Raw genomic sequence first — 13830 nt, 5'->3', positions numbered from 1 at the left:
TTGTTTACTTTTTTTATTAGAAACAATCATGTTTGTGATGGTAACTTCTGCTCTAAAATATTTTAATAAAATTCTAAAGAAGAAATGTCTGCTTTGCAGTTATGATCCAGTAAAGATCAGTTTGTTTGCTGTAACTGGCCTGTGTCCTCTGACTCTCAGGTATAGTTTGTCACGAACTTCTTCGTGGTGGGAAAGAAAACGGTTCCAATTGGAAGAGGGGAAACTGGCACTTGACCAAGATTTTGTTTTAAAAATGGGGTAGGGTGTGTGTTGGGAGAACCATACCCCCCAGTGGTTGTATTTTATGGCGAGTATTTGTCAGTCCATTCCTGCCTAGAATGTGATGCTAAGCTAGTGGTGAACACGGTGGGTTTATTTGGGCTGAGCTGCACAACAGCAGCACCACGGATCAGGTCTGTGGTAGGGCTCGTGGTGGGGATCCTTGTGGGCTTGTTTGCCATTTCAAATTACTAACACGTGGCGGGAGACCGACTCCACACGCAACACGTGCCAACGTGCACTCTGCTTGCGGATGCAAAGATGTTGGCTGAGAGCCAGGAAAGAAAGCATAACGCGACAATGCAGTTTCATGTAGGTGTGCTGAGCTGGATGGCGCTAAGTTCAACTATACGTGGGAGATGGTGTCCCTGCAGGGTAAATCTCTCGTTCTCAGATTGACACAGCAGGCATGTTGTCTCAGTTAATTACTGTTTATAGACCCAAAGCCAGATTTTTCTAAAATGAGCCCCTTTTCCCTCTGAGTAGAATGTCAAATCTAGAGCCTGGGACTCAGCAGGGGTGTAGAGATATTTTGAAGGGGGTTTACAGCAGCCCGAGTACACGGAAATGATGTTCCTGACATGTGCAATTGGGGCTCTGAAATCTGGGACCCTTTCTGAAAGTGTAAGATGTGCTGTATGACTTCACGCTCAAATACTTCATAAAGACTGCTCAAGATCCAGCACTATAAAATTTATTTTGACTTGAGTGCAAAAAAATATTGAAAACATTCAGCTTAAAATATAGATCTGCTGAGTGTTTACTGGTCATGTTCTAATTTACCGAGAGTCTGCTTTGGATGAAGCAAAGACAGCCCGTTGACTGACGAATTTAATCTAAGCCTGGCATTAGCTCAAAATCAACTCCGTTGCTCGACTTCGGGTCACGCTTGGGCTGAGTTTGAGTTTTCGTGGCTGATAAAAACTGTTAAGTTCATTGCAAAATTCCTCTCATCTCACGACGGCCACATGCTTCGGTGGGGGACTTTCTGCGGGCAGTTTGTAGCTCAGGAGGAAAAGCAAAAGCGCTCGTGCTCGGACTGCTTCAACGGGAGAGAGGATCCAGGAATTTGGGAATGCCGTTGTGTGGTTCCAAGGCTGGACTCCGTACACGGAGCTGTTTGCCAGAGAGGTCAAACATGTCCGCCGATGATTGAAGACAGGAGTCCCCCTGGAATAGGACGAGGAACGCGAATTGTCGGACGCCGCGGCGCACGCGTCCGTGGGAGACGGAGCCGCTGCGCTCTCTACGTTACATTTATCCATTTAGCTGGCGCTTTTCTCCAAAGCGACTTTCAATGTTAAGGTTACAATTATTTACCCATTTATATAGGTGGTAATTTTACTGCAGCAATTGAGGGTAAGTCCCTTCCTAAAGGGTACTACAGCCAGAGGTGGGGATCGAACCTGCGGCCTTTGGGTTCAAAGCAGTACCTCTAACCACCACGCTACCAGCTGGCCCCTGTACGGTTGCAGCGAAGGTCCCCTCACCCTCTTCTGAGGGGGTCCTATGCCTGCTCTGACCATAACCTATGGAGCCTGTTTACGTGGCAACGTGGAAAACTCTCCGCGTCTCTAAATACCGCCAGAACAAGACAGCGGGCTTTGTTCAGGGGACCAGAGCCAACGGTGCAAATATTTACCTACAGCTTTGTTCTCATCTAAACACCTGTTGCAAAACAAAATGTCCGGAGGTTGGAGGGCGTAGGGGGGTGGGATGTTTTTCGGGGGGATTGTTCGTGCGCTGGCGCATTCCGTGTGGACCGGGGACGGATCCGTCGTACCCGGGCCGCTCTTGGACGCGGTTCAGAACCTCCTTGCACCGGCGCGCTCGCACAACCCTCTGTGACTCCGCCGCTGTCGCTGGAGGACGACTCCGCTTCGGCGGTGATGTAACGGCACGTTTCGGGAGCAGGGTGGGAATAGCGCCGTCTTGTATTAGGCGTGCTGTTCAGCCCTAATAATCCCATTGTATTTCTCAGCTAACGCTTGTGCTTCGTGTGACAACCACAGTAACCCGAACAGCGAAACCTCAAATCCCGACAGCAACCCCAAACCCTGAAATTATTCTGCGAAACTGCTCTCCGTTGCTTTTCGCAGTTGCGCCGACCGCCATCGTCTCGGATAAGTTTTCCTCGGAGAGTTTCAAGAAGGAAAAACGGGGAGACTGGTACCGCGCAAACTAACAGCGCCGAAGACCTAGATGCCTTATTTCGGCGAATGCTGTCGAGGCAGCGTGAAAAATGAAGGCGGGCTCATGAGGTCTGCCGTTTCGCCATTATGCTGAACAGGAAATGGGGAAGAGTAAAACGTGTGGGCAAGTATGCCCGTAAGAGCCCGTGTGACAGGGGTACGAGGACGCCGGTGACTAAATGGCAGTGCAGAATTTGCCGAAATGTTAATCTGCGTTGATCCGGGGGCCGAACGAAGCCTGCGATTAATTACTTGGGAACAGATGGCTCGGTTTCCTGTAACCTACTTTCAAGCGGAAAGAGCGGAGAAGGAGCGACCGCCGTAGAGGCAGAAGTTGCGGCCAGAGCTGGCACCAGGAGCGGGCAGATTCTGCATCTTCCGACAGGTCCTCTGCCGTTCCTCGCCGCTCCTGCGTTCCCGCTGCTGGGCCCAACTTGGGCTGCCGTTCTTCGAAAGGTCGCCGCAAGGCCGCGGGGTCGCAAAGCCAGATCGTTTCGAGAGGGGGGGCAGGACAGAATTTCCTTTCCTTCTGTGTGCAAGCGTGTGTATGTGTGTGTGGGTGGGTGGGTGCTCTCCCTAGTCAACTCCCCCAGCAGAAGCATTGTGTATCCGAATAAAAGACTCACTTTGCAGACGCTCACCTCTCTGCGTGATTAGAAACCTGCATGTCGCCATTCGTTGTGTAAAAGAAAAAAAAAAAATTGGGGTTAATGTGATCCCAGATGGCCGACAGCGCTGGGGTCAGTTACAAAAAGGGTGTGCGCATGTATCTCGGCAGGGGTCCGGGGGGGATGCCGCGTAGGCCTTTCCGCACATTTCTCTTTCTCGGACAGTCGGTGCGCTTTGGGGAGACCCTAGAGAGGAGCTGTCTTCAGAGTTAACCCCACTTTGCGCCATGTGATAAAGTACCATGAGCACCGCTGCCAGTTAGCGGCGCTTTATCCCAAATTTCATGAAATTTAAACGATCTGCATCCCATTGTATTGCTTTGGGGTAACTATAGAAGGAAAAGAATGAGCAGAGCACTTTACTCGACGCCGCAGCGGAACGCACCCGATCGCTCTTCCAAAATTTCGGCTAAATCCTATCAGTCGGAGTCATTTTTTTGACCGAGGTTTAAAATAACATCCAGGGCAAAGATGCGGTAAGGATCTGGCAGGGCTTAGGTGAACGTGAAGTCAACAGGAAGGTCGGGACAGCTCGGCTGCGTGGCCCTGAGCACCCGTTCAACGGCCGAGCGAGCGGAGAATCATTGGGTGTGCGGTTCGCTGATAACTCTCAGGGGCGTCAGGTTAACCAAATGAATGGAGTCCCAGAGAGAGGAGGAGAGAGGGAAGGATTGGGTGTGTGTGTGTGTGTGAGAGCGAGAAACGGAGAAGGAAAAGGGGGCTGTGCATTGCCTTCCCATACATGGATAGGTGGGGGAGAAAAAGGGAGAGAGAGCGGAGAGAAGGATAGGGGAGGAGAAAAGGAGGGAGACACACAGAGGTAGAGATAGAAGAGGGAGGTTCCGCACTCCGGTAGACAAAGACAGGTCGTGACTCGAGAGACGGAGAAGTTTGCAGCGCTCCCCGGTGGCTCTCCGCACCCTGCCCTCTGCTCAGGTAAGTGATGGGGGCTTCTCGCTGCTGCCTGCCCTCCCCCCCCGGGCCACGATAAAGGGCTCCGCTCCTTCTCTCCGGTGCGCTGACCCCGACCCCCAGCAGCCGCTATGAAGACAGCTGTTTCGTTCGCCATCTGTGCATCCGTCTACGTTTTTAACGCCCCTGCGTCCTCAGGACAGGGCTGGGGGAATGAAAGTGGATACCCTTCTTCTACGCTCTTGCGACTCAAAAGAGCTCTGCCCTTGACTTGCGCAGGATTGAGCCCATGGCGCTGCCTTCAAGTCACACTCGTGATTGTTCCTGCTTCTTTTTCTCCTCCTCCGGCTTCTTTCCCTCATCCTCCTTCCCCCGGAGCGGCTGCCAGTCCTCGCCGTGCTGCGGTTTGGGCCGAGCGTGCGCCCGAAACTGGAGAATCCTGACCTTGCGTTTGATGCACGCGCGTCGCGCTCCGTGGGCTGCTGTAATTATATAGTACCAAGTGCAGAGGAGCCATAAGCGCTCTCCCTGGCTCCCTTCCATATCCTCTATTTTTATTGCGTCTCATGCTTGATAGGCAAAGAGAAGTCGTGTGTGTGTGTGTGTGTGTGTCAGCGGGGGCAGGGGCGAGTGAGACCCGGAGTTCGGCGTGTCGGTGCCTTTTGTTGTTTCCTTCAGGCCGAGGCTGACCGGGTGGCTTCGGGGCGTTTGCGAGCGGGGAGGGGCGTGTGTGCGGCGCGGCTGCTGGGGCACGTTGTGAGTTGGTGACTGAGCTGTCTGGCTGACGCTTGGCGAAAACACACCTGAAGGCGTGCTCCTGTAGCAGGCATCCATTAAGACTCGCCCCGTGCCATCCGCTCGCGTATCGACACGTTTCCCCCGCCGTCTTTCTCCGATGTTCTCACCTTCCGGCTCGTGAAGTCGTCGGTGTTTTGCGGACCTCGTCCGTGGCTACGTGAAGGTGGAGGGAAGCAGCGGTGGAGATGCCGCTAGGCGCACCCGCACCCGCACAAAGCGAGGCGGAGGAAAGGATCGGCGACGAGGGCGAAGGCCCAGAGAATCGGGACCGTTTTAACAGCACGCTGGCGTACATCTGACTGTCTACCGTGTCTTACTCTATGTTGTCCCCACGGCCTATTTAAGGACACATATTTTGTTACTGCCACGCTAAACTCGTCTTGTTCCTTCGACCCAGAAAACTCGCTCCCGAAGGCCAAGTATCTCGCAGAGGTTTATAAAAGACTCCTATATATAATTTTCAACAGTTCCCCCGGCCATATGGTCGTGCGTGCGTGCGTGCGCACCAGCGCCTCGTTTTACGTTAACAACCTCAAGGTTTAACGACTCGCTGTAAAAACGCCTTGAATACGAAGGCAGAGAGGTACTTTGATCTCCGGCTGGTTTTGTCCAAGCGACCCAGCGGAAGACGTGAGCAGAAAGCAGAGGAAGCGTTGGTTTGCGCGCTCGGGGGAAGCGTGTCCCGGCCTACGTCCTCCGCGGCGGCAGACGGTGCACGGACGCAGACGAACCCCTCGCGGCGGCCCGCTATGCTGCACGCGTTCCCAAAATAGGCCAGGCCGACGACCGCTGTTGTTCTGTTATTTTAATTCTCCCACTCTTATAAACAGGGCGATAAATCCTGGAGGGAGGGAGGCGGGGGGGTGGTGATCAAGCAGAGGACGATCTGGGCTTAGGGAGTGGGTGATTTACGCTGAGCTCAGAATTTCAATTTATTTTTACGGGGTGTATCGTAAAAATTACCCGCGCTGCACCCTCTGTGCCAGATTGCTCGGACAGCCTGGAAGCGCCGGGAACAGGAAACCTGACTCAGCGTCGTCGTCGCCGCCGCCGTTGGACGGGGTGGGGGGCGCTCGCAGGACGCGCGCTTGGTGGACAAGCCTCACTTTCTGTGGCTTTATTCGCGAAATTCCATCATGCCTAATTGCAGACGGGGGAGGAAATCATAAAGATGTGAATGCGATGCTGGGGAGGTGAAATGGCTTCCATGCTGGCTCTACCACCGCATTCTGAGACAGTTTTATGAGCAGCCTTGGATTTATCCATAAAATCATAATTAAAAGGAGGGAGGATAAACGCAACGGCGTTGATATGAAACGAAAACTTATGTTCTCGGAGAGCCGGCTTACAACACCAGCGTTTACAACACTTGTGCACGTTTTTCATATTTAGACAGAGACGCTAAGGGTGTCTATGGGCTTTTGGACCTACTTGGGCTAATCCTTTCGCGGTTGCCCCTCGGCGGCCCGAGTGATGCAACATTGACGAAATTCAGTCGCTCGTCAAAGGGAGAGGTTATGAGGACACGGCTTGGAACGTAACCATATTCTCGCTCTCTCCAGCGCAGCCGATGGCACCGCAGTTCTTCTTCCCCGGCTCCCTGCGGCAGCTGCTGGTGGTGCTACTGAAGCTCACGCTGTCCTGCGCCGCTCCCGCTAAGACGACCGATGGGACGCTGTGTACGGCGCGGGGACCCGCCTCTTACGTCCTGGTGTTCACCGGACACTGGAGCCCGCAGACGTTCCCCAAGCAGTATCCGCTGTTCCGTCCTCCAGCACAGTGGTCCAAGCTCATAGGTGCGTATTGTGCGTAAAGCGCACAGGGCAGGTCAGTCTGACTTCGCTAAGATAGGCGGCAGCAGGTGGGATGGCGGTTCGACAACCACCACCTTTGCCCTCAAAGGACCCAGGTTTGAATTCCACCTCCTGCTGTAGTATCCTTGATCGAGGTACTTACTCTAAATTGCTCCAGTAAAAATTGGCCAGTTGTTCATGTTTGTAAAGTAGTGAAACTGAAGGCAAAAGGTAGACAGTTTCCCTTAGTTGGACGCTTGGATCTTGAGGTCACCGGAGCGAGAGTCCTGCTGCGGTCGGTGCGGTTGCTCCTATAGACTGGTGTCGTGACACCAATACCGAAGGGTTCATGCCTATAGGTCAGCTGAGGTCACTGCTAGCCTTGACAGAGAAAAAAAAAGGGTAGTGGTGTCCACTGAGTCTTCCTGAGTGATGTCAAGGCCAGAAGTTGTTGCAGGAATTGGAGTGGTCCGCTTACCTTCCGATTTGGGTTTTTAGCTCGGTGAACTAAGCCTCCTCCATAATGCGGGTTCCATCCTTGGTTGGTGCCACACCGGTCATGCGAGAAAGTGAGAGACAGGCAGCTTTTTCTTGGGTGCAGGGGAGCAAGATGTGTTCGCGATGCGGTCAAAGATCCGAACGTGATCCCATTTCCCCAGGAGTGACTCTACGACTTTCCCCAAAACCCCAGCTGTTCCCAGCCTCCGAGTCCTGGCTGACCACGGCGCCTTTCCACACCTTCTCATATATCGGGAGCCTGAAGACTCGCAGCTGGCCTGTTAACCACCAGAAGGCTCCCCCTGTGGCCTGGTCGGCTGAGCACCACCCCACCCCCACCCCCCATCCCACCCCCGCTCCTGGAAACCCTGCTCATATCCACTTGGGAGAGACGGCCTAATGAGGAAAGCAGGGAGAGGCATAATTTTGGCTGCAGTTTAACAGCAACCAGATGATGTTGGGTTTCCACTGTTTGTGGCATGGTGGTTTCAGGTGGCAGGATGTGCCAAGTTTGTGCCCAATCTCTGAGGTTTATTTGCATTTGTTGTATTCATTTAGCTGACATTTTTCTCCAAAGTAACTTACAGTGAAATCACGGTAAATACCCATTTATACAGCAGGGCAATTTTTACTATATTATGTAGGGCATGTACTTTGCTCAAGGCTACTACAGCAAGAAATGGGATTTGAACCTGGGCTCTTCAGGTCCAAAGCAGCACTAATTAGTAGCACTAGCTGCCTCCAGACTTGGCCCAGAGAGAGAACTCCACCCAGGACAAACCCGACATGGGCTTTGCAGACCCAGGCAGGCCTTGCTGGTCCGTTCCCAGAAGTCCCCAACTGCCAGGGTGTGATAACGGAATGTGTTCGGCGACCGTTGACACGATCGTCAGAGGGATTTGCCAAGAGCAGATGAAGTTCATTTTGAAACTTTGCTAGTGAGTGTGGGAAGGCATATCTGAATTTAAATGGTAGAAAGCACTCTTCCGTTGTGACGGAAGCGACCGCAGCTACTGAATCGAGGAGCTGAATATTGATTAATGAGGTGGTCTGGAAAGAAGAAGGGAAGAAAAAGTGTGCTTAGGTGACTGGAGACATAGGCAGGCAAGAAAGAGAGCGATGCCATGCTGGCCGCAGCCAAAAGACTACGGAGGAGCTGAGGGTTTGACCCATCCCGCCCCCTTTCCACAGCAGTGACGCACAACGCGCAGTTCCGGTTATGGCAGGAGGGGGCGCCGGCGAGCCAGGGGGCGCAGAGCTTCGCGGAGGAGGGCGTGACGGCGGAGGTGGTGAAGGAGGCACGAGAAGCACGGAAATGGAGGGCGGTGGGGTCCATGTACCGCACGCCCGGCATCCCCACGGGTACTGGCCACAGTTCCACCGAGCTGCTGCTGCAGCCCAGGAACCCCCAGGTGAGCACTGACCCCTGCAGGGTGAGTTGGGCCATTGCAGCTCCACGCAGCACAGAACTCACCTGTCCTGGTGGCTACTGACATCCCAGCATGCAATGCATTCACATGCATGTCTCTGGCCTCACAGTAGGACATTTAGATGCAAAAACTAACTGTTCATGGTGGGGCTAATTAGCTTTCCATGCCAGAAATACTGCACACAGGGAGTCTTGCTTGACCTCAGAGCTTAGAAATGGGAGCTTAAGTCAGCGATTCGGGATTCCGGGATATTACAGTGTATGTCCTGCATATTCCAGTGGAACTCCGGAATATGGGGGACAGCTGGTTGCATGGTGGTTGGAACTGCTGCCTTTGGACCCAAAGGTTGCAGGTTTGAATCCCACCTATAGCTGTAGTACCCTTGAGCGAGGTACTTATCATAAATTCTCCAGTAAAATTACCCAACCGTATAAATGGCTAAATAATTGGAAGCTGCTCCGGAGAAAAGTGACGGGTGAATGAACAGATGTAAATTTCACACCAATGAAGCTGGAGGTCCCGGAAAACAGCGCACACTCCTTCGGGGCTCTTGCCTCAGCTCTGTCCACCTCTGACTTCATGGTGTACCTTTAGAGCATGGTGGCAGTAAGGCGGAGAGATGGGGTTTGGGAACATCGAGGATGGAGGAAAGGTGAGGTGGGGAGATGCTCTGCGTATTTATAGAGAACTCTGTGAGGGTGAGCACAGCACAGGGAAACATGAGCTCCGTTTTGATAGGTCCCCCATGCACCTGGTGCTCAAAAGTTCACACACAAAACACAGAAATACACCGACACGTAGAATATTGTGCACACTAACACACACACACACACGCAGTGCTGGGATGAACGTAACAGTTGAACAACGTGAGGTGCAGAATAACGACGAAAACCAAATCGCTGCAGCAAATAAGCAAGCGTTGATTTACGAGGGGCACAAAACCACACGGAGCTCGGATCTGACACGGAAATGTTGTAGGTGGTGGCGAGGGGATTTTTTTTCTGCTTTTGACACCTTTTGTGAAGGGATTGATGCTCACAGAGTGTCATACATTACATCTTCATTACATTTATTTATTTAGCAGATGCTTTTCTCCAAAGCGACTTCCAATGAACTCTATGAAGTGTTATCAGCCCACACACCTTATTCAGCAAGGTGACTTACCCTGCTAGATACACTACTTACAATCTTTGGACTGTGGGAGGAAACCAGAGCACCCAGATGCGATGCATGCAACATGCAAACTCCACACAGACTGAGTGGGGATCGAACCCACATCCTCTCGCGCCCCCCAGGAGCTGTGAGACAGCAGCGCTACAGCACACACTTTCAGTGAAGTGAAATAATGAGTGTGTGAGCAGACAAACATGTTGTATATTTTATGTGTGCGAGCACAGATTTATTCCCAGTGCGTATGCCTGACGTCATCAAGGTTACCACAATACACTGATATTTGTCAAGCCAGGATACAAAGAGATGCTTCCAGACTCGGTGAAATCGATATAGCAGGAGTGATTCCTGGAAAAACCACAGCTTTAGAGGAGGAGGGAGAGTGGAAAGGAGGGAGGCAGGATGCTGGAGAGGATGAGGGAGAGGGAAGGCGTCTAAAAGAGAGCTCACAGCAGAAAATGCAGTTTTTTTGTACATCTCTGAAGTCATTATTAACACACACGCTCTGGAACTCGAACGGTGTATGTTTAACGTGGCAGAGGCCGTCACGGAGGAAGTGGCGGTCACAGACACCAGACACCAGGTTCTCCTGCCCTGATGTTTTTTTTTTTTTTTTTTTTTACCTGGGTCAAGGGTCACGGCCGCCTCGCTATCCCAGTACGATGGGTCTGTCTGGCGTGTTAAAAATAGGCATGTTTTCCCAGGCTGTGGTTTCGTCCTTTTTATTTATTTAGTTATCTTTGGGAATCCAGCGTGCTGGAAAGCATTAAGCCACAGCCAGTCTGTGCATGATGTCACAGTCATTCCGGAAACATCCATCAAGGTAACGGGGTACTTAAGCTCGCACAGGAAAGAGACGGTCATGGAGAGACTTCGCCGCGGGTTCGAAGGCTTTGCGAAAAGGAGGCTGGTTAAGGACATGGGGGAAATGTTACCGTTGCAGTCGGTTTTCACCTCCGCTGGGGTTTGGGTCGCAGACGTGACTGTGCTTGTCTCAGTTATGACCCAGTTATCCTGACTGGAAGTCAGGTCGCTAATTGCTAACGCATGTCCGTCCGCTGCTCTGCGCGCACAGCTCTCCCTCATGGTGAAGGTCATTCCCAGCCCAGACTGGTTTGTGGGGATCGACAGTCTGAACCTCTGCGAGCACAATGACTGGCGGCAAGAAGTGACCCTCGACCTCCGTCCTTTCGATGCCGGGACAGACAGCGGTTTCACCTTCTCGTCACCCAACTTCCCCACCAACCCACCAGAAAACATCACCCAGGTAATGAGCGCATTCGCTTTTTCTCTTATTAGTTTCATCTGTTGAGGGGGAAAAAAAAAAAAATCTGTCGTGTAAAAATATTGCCTCTTTCTGTGACTCAGATCTTCTCTCATTTTCTCATTCCATCTGTCCTCCTTCTCCAGATCACCTCTCAGAACCCCAACCACCCAGCCAACTCCTTCTTCTATCCCCGGCTCTCGGAGCTCCCCCCGTTGGCCACTATTAGACTTACGCGTCAGGACCGATCACCCGTCCGTCACAATTCCTTGTCCAATCACATCCAGCCTCATGACACCACACCTAAGCGGTTCTCTGGTAAGAGCACTTACCGTACCTACTGTCTATATGTGTATTAATGTGTATTAATGGACTCTAGATCTATATCCTCAGAGCTGCCTGACCGGGGAGTTTTTTTGTTTTCCTTTCCTCAGCTGCCAGGTGGCTTCTCACAGCGCAAGTCATTAGGAACCGCATTCGTTGTTTTTCTCTGCCTATTATCACTGTGTTAACTGTGTATGTGCTGTGTCAATTGGTTGAAAAGAGTACCATATAAAGACTGTACTGAACTGTTAAATTATATTTGTTTCTCTGCTAGACAGTACCTAACCCTAGACTGTCACTAGTTGTTTATCTTGCAACCTTGCAAGCACTTTTCGGCTTTTCATAAGGCTAACCCTTCAAAGTTTCCTTGGGCAAGGGTAGTGGGTAAATAATGTTGCTGTAGTAGTAGTAATAAATAAATAATAATAGTAATAATGAAGTTATTAACATTAATACCATTATTCTTTATTTCACTGGGCAGCATGATGGCACAGCGAGTAGCGCTGCTGTTTCACAGCGCCTGGGTGGTGCGAGAGAACGTGGGTTCGATCCCTGCTCAGTCTGTGTGGAGTTTGCATGTTCTCGCCATGTCTGTGTGGGTTTTCCCGGGTGCTCTGGTTTCCTCTCACAGTCCAAAGACATGCTGTTCAGGTTCCCCCATAGTGTGTGAGTGACAGAGGGAGTGTGTTCCACTGATGTATGGATGAGTGACCCAGTGTAAGTCACCATGGTGAATAAGGTGTGTGGGCTCATAACACTACATAGTATCCATTTTAAGTCACTTTGGAGAAAAGCGTCTGCTAAGTGAATAAATGTAAATGTACAGAAGAGCTGATGATTTTATCTAGACGTTTTACTGTAGTAATTCAGGTTACATATCTTGCTCAAGGATACTTCAGCTGGGATCCTCCTGGTACAGGAAACAGCAAGCCTCAGCTTACATGTGTTTTGCCCAGTGTAATGGCTCAATGTGCTCATTCTACAGAAACGCCTCTGGACTGTGAGGTGTCTCTCTGGTCCTCCTGGGGTTTGTGCTTGGGATCCTGCTCCAAGGGCGGAATGCGGCACCGCACCCGCTATATCCTGCTGCGACCTGCCAACAGTGGCATCCCCTGCCCCGAGCTGGAGGAGCAGGCCGAATGTAGGCCACGAAACTGCCCAGAGAAGCACTGAGGCCTGCCTTGCATCACCATCTGCAAAGGGGCGCACTGATTCTAACTGTATTTTCACAGTGACTATGTGCTTAGCGCGTCCTTGCAGAGTTAAACCGGTGCACGTTCTCCTGCTAAACATGCACGCAACACCCACATCTTCACACTCGCATTTAGCACGTTGCCGACGAAGGCGATGCCTCGCACGCACACGTCAAGGAGCACGGAGCCAAGCGCAAACACACACTGAACTTCATCAGAGGAACAAATCAATTTTACATTCAGCGCAAAACCATCTAGCTGGTAACCACAGATAACAGAACACACAGATGCGCACAATACACAGCTGTTACTTTGCAGTGACCTCACTGCATCTGCCCTCTTTCCAAAAATGACCCCATCTTGTAAGATACACATAACACATGTTGATAGAATTTTAGGAAAAAAAAAAAACTGTAAAATAAAGGTAGAACATATTCTGCCAGTGAGTAATTGACTATTGGGACATTATACAATACTGCATTCTGTTAATCTTTTCTCCATTTCCTACCTCTCTCTGATCTGCTAGAAAGGTTTGAAATAGATCCAAACACCCTTCTTTCTTAAATGCCCTGACAGTAATTTATGATCACTTTTTTGCCTCCAGTTTTTAAGCTTTTTTTTTTTTTTTACATATGCTTCATTCTTGTTAAAATGAAAATATTCAAATGATTTGTATATATGCTGTATTTCAACTTATTTGGTAAACAAAATAAATATCCAGATATTTCTTTGTACTTAAAAATGGCTTAAGTTTCTGAGTGTTGTAAAAGCATCTGCTTCGCTAACAGTCAAAATCAATACTGTTCTTCGCAGGGTGTTTAAGAAACAAATATAAAGACTAATCAAGTAATAATTTAGCTTTATTTTATATGAAGGGTTGGAAAAGGATTACTGACGGTCTGATGCAAAAAAGTTAATCGGATGGTTTCACAAACCACTGTCAGGATTATGAAGGCGCCCTCTTGCGGTGCCTTTCGGGAAGTGTAGTTCTGAAATTCCACGCGGGCTCCTCCACTTGCGAACGCAGCTGGGACCGGAAATCCGTTTTCGTAATTGGTTTTGTTCGTAACTTCTTTATGTATTTATTTTTTTTTAAACCAGAAAATAACAATCAATAAAAGCTAAGTAATATAACTACAAAATCATTTTATTTTATAAACGTCAGGTGAAAGTAAAATCAATGCTACTGTAAAATTACTTAATATGTTGTCTGTTCGAAGCTCCATTCAGTCGCAGCTGGGGGCTGATTTAGTGCAGCGTTTCTCTTCTTGCCATTTCACTCGCTCTCTTTTATTATGCGTTTGTCCAA

At 50.4% G+C, this 13830-nt stretch overlaps 1 protein-coding gene across 1 annotated transcript; it reads left to right on the top strand.

Moving 5' to 3' along the window:
• Positions 1-3941: 3941 nt before the first annotated feature.
• Positions 3942-13144, top strand: spon2a (spondin 2a, extracellular matrix protein). Its single transcript, XM_018756455.1, has 6 exons — positions 3942-4075; positions 6412-6645; positions 8332-8552; positions 10816-11007; positions 11151-11322; positions 12314-13144. Exons 2-6 carry the CDS (start codon positions 6420-6422, stop codon positions 12499-12501), a joined length of 999 nt encoding a protein of 332 aa, XP_018611971.1. The 5' UTR covers positions 3942-4075; positions 6412-6419; the 3' UTR covers positions 12502-13144.
• Positions 13145-13830: the final 686 nt, after the last annotated feature.

Source organism: Scleropages formosus, chromosome 13 (assembly GCF_900964775.1).
Source record: "Scleropages formosus chromosome 13, fSclFor1.1, whole genome shotgun sequence".
Classification (NCBI taxonomy): domain Eukaryota; kingdom Metazoa; phylum Chordata; class Actinopteri; order Osteoglossiformes; family Osteoglossidae; genus Scleropages; species Scleropages formosus.
Note: the sequence above shows the minus strand (reverse complement) of the source record. Positions and strands in the feature narration are given on the sequence as shown.

What these genes read in the sequence shown, in the direction of transcription:
- spon2a (XM_018756455.1), top strand. Translation starts at nt 6,420, where the DNA reads ATGGCACCGCAGTTCTTCTTCCCCGGCTCCCTGCGGCAGCTGCTGGTG. An exon ending in CACCAGAAAACATCACCCAG is followed by an intron (nt 11,008 to 11,150) that starts GTAATGAGCGCA and finishes CTCCTTCTCCAG; the next exon opens with ATCACCTCTCAGAACCCCAA. An exon ending in CACACCTAAGCGGTTCTCTG is followed by an intron (nt 11,323 to 12,313) that starts GTAAGAGCACTT and finishes CTCATTCTACAG; the next exon opens with AAACGCCTCTGGACTGTGAG.